This window comes from Chlorocebus sabaeus, chromosome 12 (assembly GCF_047675955.1).
Source record: "Chlorocebus sabaeus isolate Y175 chromosome 12, mChlSab1.0.hap1, whole genome shotgun sequence".
NCBI classification, from domain to species: Eukaryota; Metazoa; Chordata; class Mammalia; order Primates; family Cercopithecidae; genus Chlorocebus; species Chlorocebus sabaeus.
This window is the reverse complement of record NC_132915.1, coordinates 68,476,306-68,490,239: the sequence shown is the minus strand read 5'-3', so window position 1 is coordinate 68,490,239 and position 13,934 is coordinate 68,476,306. Positions and strand designations below refer to the sequence as shown.

Sequence of the window (13,934 nt, the reverse complement as noted above, 5' to 3'; positions counted from 1 at the left end):
AGATAATTTTAGGAACTATGTTAGGGCATTAAATAGGGTGGCGTGTCAGGGAGTGAATGGGGGTGGGAGATATTTTGGGGAGGGTAACCTGATTGATGGGAAGGAGGAGCCATGCTGAGAACCAAGGAAATCGTGTTCCCAGCAAAGAAAACAGCAAGTGCAAAGGCCCAGAGGTAGGAAGGAAAGTGCATTTGGTTTCAGGGAACTGGAAGGAGGTTTTTGGGGCTGTACTTGGAGAGCAAAGGGCAGAGAAAAGGGAACTCAGGCCAGATTGGGAGGCAGCAGCTGGACTGAGTGGCTTCCGTTGTGATAAGGAGTGTTAAGAAAATGACCCCAAACTTGTACATAATACAAAGATGTGATTATGTGACCCTTTACCCTAATACTTAGAGCATTTTCCTGCCTAAGGGTCATCTGACTGGGGGAATAGAACTTTGCTCAATTAGTTAAGACCTAAACATTTTGCAAGCTTCTAAAACAGATAAGATATGCTGGTTTTCAATGATTTTCTTTTCTGTCCCCAAAGGTTGTGGTTTTGTCACCCTGTGGGACATTAACCAGTTTTGTATGTAATTTGGCAATCTTATCTTATTCCTTTTTTCAGTCGCCGTAAAAATCCCTGTTCCTTAAATGCTCTTTTGAATCCACTTTGTCATCCTGCAGATCCCCTTATTAATGAGTTAAATAAAACTTTGACATGTGTTCACTATCGATTTTCATGAGAATTACGTTTTTAACCTTTCGAGAGTTATATTCTGATAGGAATTTGGGTTTTAAGTGCATGGAAAGCAGGAAGAGTGAGAAGAATTCATTTATATTTGACAAAGAACCCTCAGACGGTTAGATGGTGGAGGGGTTCAACTTGCCCATGGGGAGGTAAGACGCCCAGTAGAAACCAAAGCCTCTTTTCAGGGGGAGAGATGACCACAGGGTTTCACCGAGGGAGGCGGGGATGGAAAGGTGCCGAGTGAGCCAGAACTGAATCCTGATACTCATCATGGGCCCCTGGCCCCTTTCCATTCCCATGGTGGGTCGCCGTGAACTGTTTTCTTGGTGAACTTTTCTCTCTAATACAGGAGCTCCTTGGCAGGGGCTGGATCCAATTTTTATGTTTCCTCAATGTCCAGCCCTGGACTGAACACAGAGTAGTGCTTGGCAAGTGTTTGCTGAATGAATCTTCTCTTTAGATTTATCCTCCTCATCATCTTTTTTTTTGACTGTGGTAAAAATATACGTAACCTAAAAGTTACCATTTTAACCATTTTTATGTGTACAGTTCGGTGACATTAAGCACATTTACATTGTTGAGCTACCATCACCACCATCCACCTCCAACACACTTCCGTCATCCCCACTGAAACTCTGAGCCTGTCAAACAATGAAGACCCCTTCCCTGCTCCTCCCAGCCCTTGGCAACCACCATTCTACATTCTCTCTCTATGAAATTAACTACTCTAGATAACCTCATATGAGTGGGATCATATCATAGCTGTCTTTTTATATGGCTTATTCTACTTAGCATAATGTCCTCAAGGCTCATCCATGTTGTAGCATGTGTCCGAATTTCCTTCCTTTTCCAGGCTGGAAATATTCCATTGCATGGATACACCACTGTTCCATTATCCATTCACCTGTTGATGGGCATTTGTGTTGTTTCCATCTTTGGGCTATTGTGAATGACACTGCTATGAACATGGGTGTACAACTATCTCTTCAAGTCCCTGCCTTTGGTTCTTTTGGGTAGACGTCTAGAGGTGGAATTGCTAAGTCATATGGCAGTTCTATGTTTAACTTCTCAAGGAACCACTATACTGTTTCCACAGCAGCTGCACCATCTTACATTCCCACTAATAGGGCACAGCAGTTCCAGTTTCTCCACACCCTTGCCAACTCTTGTTGTTTTCTGTGTGTGTGTGTGTGTGTGTGGTTTTTTTTTTTTTTTTTTTTTTTTGATAGCTATTTTAATGAGTGTGAGATCATCCTTAAAATACAAATGGCCATGAAAAAAGGAGATCCCAGGGCGAGGCATTATGGGGGCTTTTCATGAGTGTACTCTGAAGGGAGACAGCTGGGGTGCGGGAGGGAGGTCCTAGATTTGGAGGGCACTTAGCAGGAGCAGAGACAGGATAGTGGGTGCCAAGACCACACTCTTTGAGCTCACAGCATGGACTCAGGGCTGACTTAAGGAGACTCCCCACCATGGGAGAACTGAAACCCAAAAGGTTTCCACAAGGAAAGATTTGTTTGTTGGGCTCATGTCCCTGGGGAAAAGCTGTTTCTAATTTAGACCTTTCTTTCTATGTGTTACTTCCCAGTGCGACAATGCGAAAGGGTTGAAAGCCTTCTATGATGCAATAAAATACGGGCCGAACCACTTGATGGTGTTTGGAGGTGTCTGTCCATCGGTCACATCCATCATTGCAGAGTCCCTCCAAGGCTGGAATCTGGTGCAGGTAAGGTCCGAGCTACCTTCTGTTGTGGGGAGGTGTCTGGTTGGCCCTCAGTCTTTTGCAGGAATGATTCCTTGTACAATGTGGTTTCTATGTTGCCTAGGTCAGGCCTCCTGGACTTTCTCCTGGGTGATAGCATAGCTTTTCACTGCTGGCCTGACCTGGCATGGCCCCCATGGTGGGTCTTTAAAGGGCAGCCCTGATGCTACCACCATGTATTTGGAGGTTTCAGGGATCACCACTGACTCCCTAGCCCAGCTTTCTGGGTCATCGATGCCAGTCCAACTTGCCTGTCCACTGTTATCTCCTGCTCCTTCCACTTCCTCCAAAGCACAGTCTTGCCAGACACTCTGCCTTTCCACACATGTGTCCTGGACCTTTGGGTCTCAGAGCCCTGCTCTTGATGTTCCCTTAACCAGATGACCGCTCATCAATTCTCTGCCAAGCCTCCCTTTCCCACTGAAATTCTCTTTTGTCCTCTAAGACTGCCTTTGTCCTCAGTTAAGTCTTTCCTGGGCTCCTTGCCGGTTATTCACTCTTTGCCCTGGCAGATTTTGTACATCATTGAACGCTCCACCAACACACATATAGTCTATTGTAGGTAAGACTTGCCAGTGTTAGCTGTTGTTGGGGATGGGAAAGAAGAGTGTGGAACTATATGACCACCAGGGGTGAGTGGTGGCTCATACACATGTTTACTTTTTTGCTGCTTCCATCCATCCATCCATCCATCCATCCATCCATCCATCCATCCATCCATCCACCTATCCATCCATCCATCCATTCAGCCATCCATCCATTCACCTATCCATCCATCCATCCATCCATCCACCCACCCACCCACCCACTTATCCATCCATCTGTCCATCTGTCCATCCATCCATCCATCCATCCATCCATGCATCCACCCATCCACCCATTCACCTATCCATCCATCCATCCATTCAGCCATCCATCCATTCACCTATCCATCCATCCATCCATTCATCCACCCACCCACCCACCCACTCACTTATCCATTCATCTGTCCATCTGTCCATCCATCCATCCAGCCATCCATTCATTCACCTATCCATCCATCCATCCCTCCATCCATCCATCCATCTATCCGTCCATCCATCCACCCACTTATCCATCCATCTGTCCATCTGTCTGTCCATCCATCCATCCATCCATCCATCCACCTCTCCATCCATCCACCTCTCCATCCATCCATCCACCCACCCACCTATCCATCCATCCATCTGTCCATCCATCCATCCATACATACATCCAACAAATATTATAGGCAACTTACTCTGTGCCTGGATTTTGGTAGGCACACTGGGGATATAGTGCTGAACAGGATAGATGTGGTTCGCATTATTCTGGAGCTTACGTTCTAGGAGGAAGACAGGCAAGAAGCAAGTAAATAAATAATAATAAGGTTGTGTATGGAGGGTCTGCCATGTGCTAGACACTGTTATTAGTATTTTTCTGTATGAATTCATTTAATTTTTATAACTGCTCTATGCTGTAGGTACCTTATCATCCCCATTTTATAGATAATGGAACCGAGGCACAGAAAAGCTATATAACTTGCACAAGGACTCACAGCTAACAATTTGTAGGGCCAGGATTTTAACTCGGGCAGTCTGGCCCTTAAGATAAGACTGTAGTAAGGAAACTTGGCTATGATAGAAGGAAACACGGTGATGAGATATATAGTGACTGCCTTCGGGTAGTCAGGAAAGGTCTCTTGGAGGAGGTGACATTCAAGTTGAGACCTGAAGGGTGAGAAGGAGACCATTGGGTGAAGCGCATTCCATGTCAATGAATGGAATAGCAAACGCAGGAAGGCAGCTTGTGATAGGAAAGAACCTGGCATATTCATGGAACAGAAAACAGGGAAGTGGTGCTGGAGTGTGATGGGTGGGGAGTCAGGGTGAAGACAGTGAGAGTGGCAGGGTGAGCAGGAGCCTAACCACGTAGAGGATCTGTTTCATTCCACTTGCATTGACTGGGGACCTCCTCTGAGTCTGCTGCTGCATGCATGGGGTGCTGGGGTGGAGCCCAAGCTTGCAGCCACAAAGAGTGGTGGGCACAAGCGATAGCAGGTGTGATGAAGGAGAGGTGGGGCCCAGGCGAGGGCCCCTCACTCAGCCCTGGGTCAAGGAAGCCCCAGGGCAGGTGCTATGGCAGGTGCAGTGGAGCTGGCTGCTGAAGGAGGAGAGGGCGTTGGACAGCTGGAGACATGGGGGAGAGCGCCGCTGCAGAGGAAACTGGGTGTGCAAAAGCAGGAGGTGGGAAAGTATGTGGGCTTGGGGAGTGCTGAGTCATTCCTTGTGGCCAGAGCAGGCCACGCTGATTGTGGGTGGATGCAACATGAAGAGGAGGCCAGAAAAGCAGCCGTGTGCTCTGGTGCAAACCTAACCACAAACCTAACCACACACCTGAAAGCCAGCATGGCTCAGTGTGCCATGGGAGCCTGGCCTCAGCCCTCAAAGTGCCTAGGACAGCTGTGGAGACCTTGGACCAGTCACTTAGCTTCTTTGGGCTTGAGCTTGCTCTCCTGAATATTGAGGATCACATTCTCTACTAGTTAGAGCTATGCGCTGCCTCCCTGAACCTCAGTTTCCTCATCTGCATAATCAAGGTAGTAATAGGACTGTTTTCATGGGGTTGTCGTGTGGATTGAAAGATTGAAAAGGGATTAGGGTTGTGCCTGGCACACAGTAAGTGCTAACTAAGTGTTCTTTGTGGTTAGTCCTGCCCTGTCTCCTCCCACTCCCCAAGTTGAATCCCCTGATTACTTGTCATTCCTGGTCTTGCATTCCCACATTTTCTTACACTGTTCCTACCACCCAAAACGTCCCATTCTTCCTATACCCAGTGTATCAAGTGCTACCCTTTCTTTGAGACCCAGCTTAAATCCTGCCTCCTTCAGGAAGCCTTTCCTGCTGCTACTAGGGGGCTGCTAAAGTTGGGCCCTAGAAAGCCTTTCTATCACTTCCCCTTGTTTAATTCTAGCAGAGCGTGTGCACAGCCCAGTGTCCCATTCCACCCTGCCTGTCCCTCTCAGGGTTTTGCAGATGTGGGGGTGTGTTTATAAATGTTTGTCTCTCCAGCTGGGCTGTGAGCTCCTTAAGGACAGAACCTGGACTTCTCTTTTTCCCCATGCCTGTCATTTCACAGTCTTCATCAGAAGTCTGCTCAATGATCAGAGGGATGGAGGGAGATGGGAAGGGATGGAAGGATCTGCAGGTGGACAGTTTGTCCAGGCATGAGAGGCTGAGGTCCCAGGGAAATCCCCTGCCCAGAGAGGAATCCAACTGATTCCACTGATTCTCAGTGTCACTTGGAACCATCTGTCCCTCAGAATTCCCTGAGGAGCTGCAGGAACAAGCACAACGTTGGAAACTCCCAACTTGCAGACCAGAGCTACCTGACCTCGCCATGAGCAGGACAGCCCTCCAACCTAGAGGAGTTGATAAGACAGGGAACTGGTTTACAAGATGGGGATTGTGTTAGTTATTTATCACTGGGTAACAAATCCCCCCAAATTTAGTGGCTTAAAACAACAATATCATGTATTATTTCATTATTTCTCTGGTTCAGGAATTCAGATACACTGAATGGCTTGTGTTTGCTCCATGGTGTTTGGGGCCCAACTGGAGGACTTGAAGGCTGGGGGCTGGCATCATCTGAAGGCCTGACTGGGGCTGGAGGATCTGCTTCCAGTGTGGCTCCTCTCCATGTGGAGGTCTCCATAGGGCTGCCGGTGTGTACCCATGACAAGGCAGCTGGCATCCCCCAAAGTGAGTCATGAAAAGACCAAGTCTTTTAGAACTTAGCTCTGGAAATTGCATGCTATAACTTCTGCTGTAATCTGTGGATCACACAAATTAGCTCTTATTTAGAGAGGAGTAGTACCAAGGTGCAGGGGGAGGTGAAGCTCACTGGGGGCTAGCGTGGAGACTGGATGCTATAGTGACTAATGTCTGGAGGAAGACAGGAACTCCAGTTGCCCAGCAAGGGGGACCTGATGCTGAGGCCCTGCCCTGTTTTGCAGAACTCCTGCTCATCCTTCAAAGCCCTGGATACCACTTCCTCTGTGATGCCTTCCCTGATCTCCTTTACCCCCTTTCCTTCAGTGCTGCCCATCCCCCGCTCAAAAAGTAAATTAATTATTTCTTCCTCCACTACACCCTGCATTCTCAATAGCGGGTGATATCTCCTCCAAGGGAGTAAACATTGGTTCTTGTGCGGAGGCAAAAAAAAAAAAATCTTACTTTTTTAATGTATAAAGCATAGATATAAATCTAGTACACAAACAGATCTATGTATGCCTGTGGTATTACAATTTCACCGGGCGGCGAGAGTAGGAAAAAGTAGCCAGAAAGTCTTCTTAGGAGACTAACAGTGAAATGAAGGTTGAGAAACACCGTTCCGCATCCTTCTATATTGTGTGCAGTGTTCTCTGATTAAATTTCACGTCAATGAATTCTACAGTTAAAATAGGTAAAGATGGTAAATTTTATATGTATCTTTTACCTCAATTCACAAAAATAAAATTTTAAGAATGGGCTGGGCATAGTGGCTCATGCCTGTAATCCGAATGCTTTGGGAGGCCAAGGCAGGAGGATGGCTTTAAGCCAGGGGTTTGAGGCCAGCCTGGGGAACATAGTGAGACCTCATCTCTACAAAACATTATAAAATTAGCCGGGTGTGGTGGCACGCTCCTGTAGTCCCAGGTACTTGAGAGGCTGAAGCTGGAGGATCGCTCAAGCCTAGGAATTCAAGGCTATAGTGAGCTATGAACATACCACTGCACTCCTGCCTGGGTAAAAAAGTGATACACTGTCTCTATTTTTTAAAAATTAAGTGTTGTGAAAAATAATTTGTTCTATATGCCAGTCTTCTGTATCAGATTGTGAGCTTCCTGGGGGCAGCCCTTCCCCACCCCTTCTTCATCTCCTGGTTCCCAGTGTCTGGCGCAGGGCCTGGGCTCACAGTAGGTCCTCACTGAGTATTGAACTGTGCTAAGTGCAGAGGATAGGCGGACGGAGGGGCCTGAAATGCTCCATGGCAGAACCTGTCACAGTGTGGCTCTGACTGTGGAGTGGGAAGGGCAGTGGGCCATGCAGAATCTCAGCCTCCACCTCCACAGAATCGCTCTGCATTTTCCCAGGCTCCTTGTGGGGGAAGATGCCCACACCCAGACAATGCTGCCCTAGCATTCACTACTAGACACTGGGGCTGGATCAATGGCTGCAACTGGACGTGGATGCGGGATGCTGGGGGGCTTGGAACTGGAGGGTACTCAACAGTTTGGACTTATCTGAGGACCTGGGAGGCGGAACGGTGGATGAGCCCAGAAGACTGCATTTCTCCCAGCCTTGTGCAGCCAGGCAAGGAAGATATAAGAACAAAGATCAGGATCTTGATCTGGGAGTAGACTGGGAGCCTGGATTCCTGCCTCCTTCTCATTCTCAGGGAACATAGCCCCATTTATTACGAGCCAGACTCTGGGGACCTCCCAAGCCACCCCAACCCCAACTCAGGGAGGCTGAGCTTGTTTCCAGAGACGGTGAAGGGGTGGATGGGTGGGTCTACAGGTGCCCAAGGGATTTGACGAATCTCTTAACTTATTCAAGACTGGGCTTCACAACAGAGCTTCACAAATGGGAAACTGTGTGTAATCTGTGTAATTGAAAAGGAGCTCTGGCTGCCCTTTTTGGAGGAGCAATGCTTGCTGGACAGAGACAGCCGGGAATGCATAATCAGTTGTTTCTGTTTCCTTGTGTCACAAAAATAGGGATTCACACACCAGAGGGGTGAAAATTCACTCTGGTGCTGAAATCGGTTAAATTTAACTTTTGCCTTTTGCTGGGCCTCTTGATTCATAGCTGCTGCATAGAGAAGCTAATATTGTTTTAGTCGTGATTTGAGTCACTTAGCCACTGGGAACCCTCTATATGCAAGGACCTTCACAGAGTCCAGGGTCTGATATGCAGGTGAGAGTGGCTCTGTCCCTCTCCAAACTGTCAGAGCCTGCTCAGTGTGCAGGGCTCTGATCTGGGCCTCATGCTGGGAGGAACCCACTAGGGCATAACCCAGGAAAGCATCAGGGAAGGATCAAGGTCTAGACATTGGGGAGCTGAGGGTGTTCAGCCTGGAGAGCACACGGGGCACTGGGGAGGAGGGAGGAGTCCAGACCTCCAGCGTTGCATGACTGTCTGTGATAGATTTTGTTGGTTCTCTGGTGCAAGTGGGGAGGAGAAGCAGGAGCCATGGCTGAAGTTAGCGGGGAGCAGGGTTTCCACCTCCTGCAAGCAAGCCCTGCCTCTGGAGGCTTCCAGCATGGAGCAAGCGCGTGGCTGTGAAGTCATGAGTTCCCTGTGGCCCAAAGTTCCCTGAGCAGTCCGGTTTCAGCCAGGCCTGCTGTTGGGGAAATTTAATACACGGAGTAGGCATAGACCAGGTCAGTGGCTCTCCACCTATATGGGAAGAGTCACTTATGGGGGTTCTTGGTAACAGTGCAAATTCAATATCAGTGGCTCAGGTGACTGTGATGCTCTTGGCCCCTGGAGACTTGCCAGGCCAGGAGCTCTCTAAGGCCTGTTCATCCCCCAGACACCGGGGCTGTTTAACAAATGCTGCTGGTCCAAAAACCTCCAATTGATGCTGCCCATGTGGGAAAGAGGACATAGAGGAGGTCACCAGGGTGAGGGTGGAGGGATGCTGCCAGGGCAAGTATCCCAGTGCCGCTAGGATGAAGCTCACAGTCCACGGTGGGGCACAGTCCATGGAGTACACCATCACCTTGCCGTTTTCCCGGCCCACCTCATGCCCCTTCATGCTGCCGGCCTCAGTACAGGCTGCTGGCAGGACTGTGCTCATTCTTCCTGGCGCAGCTTGGGTGCCCCTCCTTTGCAAAGCCTCCCATGGCCTCCCCTGTGCTTCCTGACCTGACCTGCACATCCCTCCCAGGGGGTTTGCTATGTCTGCCCACCCCGGCTTGCAACTGCCTGAGGTTAGCATTGTGTCTCATTCACTCTGCCCCTTGGCCTGGTACAGCCAGAACAGTGCTCAGGGCGTATTTGCTGATGGAGAGCCAGGTGTCTGTCTTTTAGGCCTTGAGTTGGTCCCCTAAGAACCAAGGGCACGTCATCAGAGCTTACCAGACCTAAAGTCACCCGAGGACTCTCCGACTGCAGCCTCTTGTTAAACGGACGCAAAGGGAGCCCTAACACAGCCTTGGGCTCAGCCTCAGCCTGCATCTCGCATCTCAGGAACCCCCACCCCACCGTTTTCTAACTAAGTTTCCTTTGCAGTTTTTTTCAGACCCACCCAGAATCCTGTCCTCAGAGATCTAAGGGTGGCTTGTGTTGGCACTTTTGGGGGCAGTCGTGCAGATCTCGCACCAGCCTGATCTGTCCTGAAAGCATGGGACCTGGAAAAAACCAGGAGAATTTGGAGCTGGGTAGGGAAGATGGAGACAGAGCTTGGGAAAGGTCCAAGAGATGCCAGCAAGAGGGAGTTTGACATCCTCAGAGACCAGGACCACGCTCCTTCCTGCTTGGGAGTGAGATGATCGCAGCTTCAGCTTGCAGACAGAAATCGTCTCGCTGATGAAAATAAAGTCAGATTCCTAAAGGGATAAAGGGCTGCTCGTAGGAAAACGCAAACACTATTTCCTCAAGAACTGTATCCCGCAGAGCCTGTCCTTTAAAAGGCAGCCGTGGCAGATTATTAAATTGTAGATGCATTTCTCCTGGCTCTGTCCCCAGCCTCCCCTGGACAGCCCACCCTGCTTTGTGGCCCGCCTTGGCACTCCCCCCGAGGACCTTCCTGGGAAGCAACACTTCGGCTTGTGTCATGGGGCTGTCGTCTTGGAGAAGCTCATGTGAGGGAGTGGAGGCAAGGAGGACTTTCACACGGGAGGATGTTGACACTGTGTGTGTAGAGGTATTGGCAATGGACTCCCAATACGTTTAGGACTTGATTTCTGAAAACTCAAAAGCATGCCTGGTTTTGACATTTAAAAAACAAATCAGTGAGAACCTCCAAATCAGGCCTTTTGCTATTTACTGAATTCTGGCATCATTCTAAATGGTCAGTCGATGCCATTTTGCTTCAGAAATTTTGGAACAGAAATTTTGTGATCTGACATGATTTTCTCAAATGATTATTTTATTAAACTGTAGGTTGTCTGAGAAATCAAAAGATTGCTTGTTGCTTAGCTGTGGCTTGTGGAATTTGAGGTAGATTCATGGAATGGCAGAGGTGGCAGAGGCTTAGCACGCATTGGGTCCAGTCTCCCTGTTGTACAGACTGAAAAACAGAGACCAGATGGGGCAGGGCCTTGCCAAAGTCTCACAGGAACAGCGACGCGGGGCTCCGTGGCCTACCCTCCAGCACTTTGCAGCACGTGCCATGGTCTGATTTTCTCTCCCTTAGCCTCCCTTTTCTGTTATGTAAAATGGGAGTAGCAAACCCGCCTTCTGTGTTTTGTGCAGATGTTTTTTCTTCAAGGGAAAGCACTTTTATAAACTGTAATCCAGTAGCTGCTATTATGATGCCCAGGACTCCTTTGCTAGGAGCAGATCTCTGATTATGGCCATTGGAGTTTCATGCTTTGCATGGACAACAGGATGTTTTACTCTGACACTGCAGACTCTGAAAATAAGGAGTCAGGGATGGAATGGGGGCTCTTCAGCAAGATGCTCAAAGTACACGCAACGTCTGCCTCTTAGCCCCCAACAGTCAAAACCCACCCAGGCCAGAATCCCGCCATAACCCAGCCACGTGACTGCCACACCCTTGCCACAGTACATGCAAGTGAGCCTGCAGCCTTGATTGGAAACCATTTAGAAGCAGCAGTACGATAAGGCACAGCTGGAAACTGTTGCTGCTGCTCTCTAAGAAAGAGAATAGAGGCCAGTAATCCAGCACGGGTTGGAGCCATTTCTTTGCACTGGTCTCCAGGGGGGCCATTTAGCACATTAATAATCTATGAGATGCTTCCACCTTCTGGATTCATTAAAAACAAGAAGAAAGGAAAGAGGAGAAATGATACTAAGGGCATGCACTATTGGCCAAGCAGAGAGGGCAGGAGAGACCCCAAGGACCTGGGGACTTTGGAGGGTCCTTCCTGGCTGTTGTCAGATGCCCAGTGCAGTCAAGCCCAGTGTTGAAAGTGGGCAGCATGTCACACATGAGGCGAGGAAAAGCTTGGTAGCTTTTTGTTTGGATACAATTGGTAGAAGGAAGAAGGAACCCTCAGAAGGGTTTTCAGGCAGAGGAGTCTGGGAGTTGGCTTGAAGTGGGACCCATGGTGGCCATGGCAACAGCATTCCTAGGACACAGGTCTGTGGGGCAGCTGAAGGCCACTGCAAAGGCCAGAGGGGATGGAGAGGGGAGTATGTGGCAGGCACCATGATGGACAAAGTGCTGACTGGTGCCTGCCCCTCCCACCTCATTTGCCCCAAATCTCCCAGCTCCAACACCCAGAGTCCCTTGAAGCTGCTCAGCTGCTCTGTGCTCTTTGAAGGCCCAGCCTTCCCCTGAGTGGGTCCCACGCCTGTAGGCCTGCCCTCTCCTTTTCACCTTGAAAACCACTTCCAGCCTGTGAGAGTTGGCAAGTGAGTTGCTGGCTCTTCTGAGCCTCTGGGCATGTTACGCCATGTGTCCAGCATCCCTTGTTACAGGATTGTCTGTATACCACAGTGTCATCATTGTCTCCATTTCTGCTTCCTCCATTTGGCTGTGGTACCCTAAAGACAGTGGACATGTCGGATTAGTCTCTCCATGCCTGGTCCCACTTAAAGGGACCCAATAATGTGTGTGAGGGACGGAGGAGGAGGTTCACTCCACAGCTTTGAGTTGGCCTGGGGTATCACTGCCCTTCGTGATCCAAACCCCCACTCCTTTGGTGGAAGGGGTGGAGACGTGGTCCCCACATCCAACCTGGCTTGCGTGGATCCTGGCAGCACCTACTAATCTTCAGGGGAAGAGAGGTTCTGTTCTTACTCATTCATCCATCCATTCATTCGTTCATTCATTCACTGACTCATACTGTATTTATTCATTCATTCTGTCACTCAACAAGTGCAGCACCTGCTATATACTCTCCCAGGCTCTCCTGGAGCAGTGCAAATCCACCACCCAACACCACCATCCAAGAGAGGGAGACATGGCAAAGAGGCAGTTTGATGCAGGAACCTGAACAGAGGACTGGAATTCCAAAGCTCCGGGTCATTTTCCCTCCGATGCCTCTCACTGACAGAGGGAACTTAGGCAAATTAGCAGCCCCCGCAGAGCCTCACTGAACTCACAGTATCATGGAGATAATCCTGTCCACCCTTCTGGGGCTATTGAGAGCATTAGATGGGACAGGGATGCTGGACCATGTGGGAGCACTTTGCAGACCGTCAGGCCCACTAAGATCTCAGGTGGAGATGTTACTGCCGCTGTGATGCCAACTGGGCCCTGAAAATGTATAGGTCTCCATTTGTCTTCAGATCCAAAGTTGTGTGGATGAAATTAACTATCACTGACCATGAAGGTGATTCAGAACAGTAAAATTAAAACAGAAAACTTACAGGAGAGGCGAAAGAAGCCCCAGGCAGCTGTTAGAGGGCACACACACTCTGGTTTTCAGAGAAGCAGAGGTAGGTTAAAGAAGGGCCGGATGCTATTGAGGGCAGGGCGGTTCCCAATCTATTCCTGCAAGGACCCACCCCATGTCTTTCCTGTCGGCCTGGTGAAAGATTCAATTTAAGGTTCTGACCCCTATTTTTAATTCAAGATCATGGTCTCTAAAGCAGTATCAGTTCCCAACATGTAACTCCAATGGCCTCATTGTTTATGCGTCTTTCACCGCCAGCCACTTCAACCCTTTTCTGGGAACATGCGGGGTGTAAATAATTCATTCTAAATAAATAAATCACTCGCGCTACTTACGGTACAGCTGGTGCTGCTAGTGATCGGCACAACTGCAGATTACATAGAGTTGAGTCTGGAATTACAGATTGCGTCTAGAAAGAACTGGAGAGGGAATTTGAAAATGAGCTCCCTCCGGGGACAAACATGTAAAATGGGATTAACACCAACCTAATAAGGTTGGGATGAGAGATAGAAATAATAAATGTGTCACACAGTGCCGGGCACCCAGCAGGCATGCAATATTCTTCTTCTTGCTGCTGCTGCTGCTGCTGCTGCTGCTTCTTCCTCTTCCTCCTCCTCCTCCTCCTCCTCTTCTTCTTCTTCTTCCTCTTCCTCTTCCTCCTCCTCTTCCTCCTCTTCCTCCTCTTCTCCTTCCTCTTCCTCTTTCTCCTCCTCCTCCTCCTCTTCCTCCTCCTCTTCCTCCTCCTCTTTTTTTTTTTTTTTTTGACAGTCTTGCAACCTTGACCTCCCATGCTCAAGTGGTCCTCCCACCTCAGCCTCCCTCAGTAGCTGGGACTACAGACACATACCACCATACCCAGCTAATTAACAATT

The 13,934-nt window shown here is 49.0% G+C and overlaps 1 protein-coding gene across 1 annotated transcript in view; it reads left to right on the top strand.

Annotated features, from left to right (window-relative positions):
• Nucleotides 1-13,934, top strand: part of GABBR2 (gamma-aminobutyric acid type B receptor subunit 2) — a 419,145-nt gene that overhangs the window by 127,937 nt on the left and 277,274 nt on the right. The window contains exon 2 of the mRNA XM_007968615.3: nt 2,316-2,453. Within this exon, the coding sequence (XP_007966806.1) occupies nt 2,316-2,453 (138 nt within the window). The remainder of the gene's footprint in view (nt 1-2,315; nt 2,454-13,934) is intronic.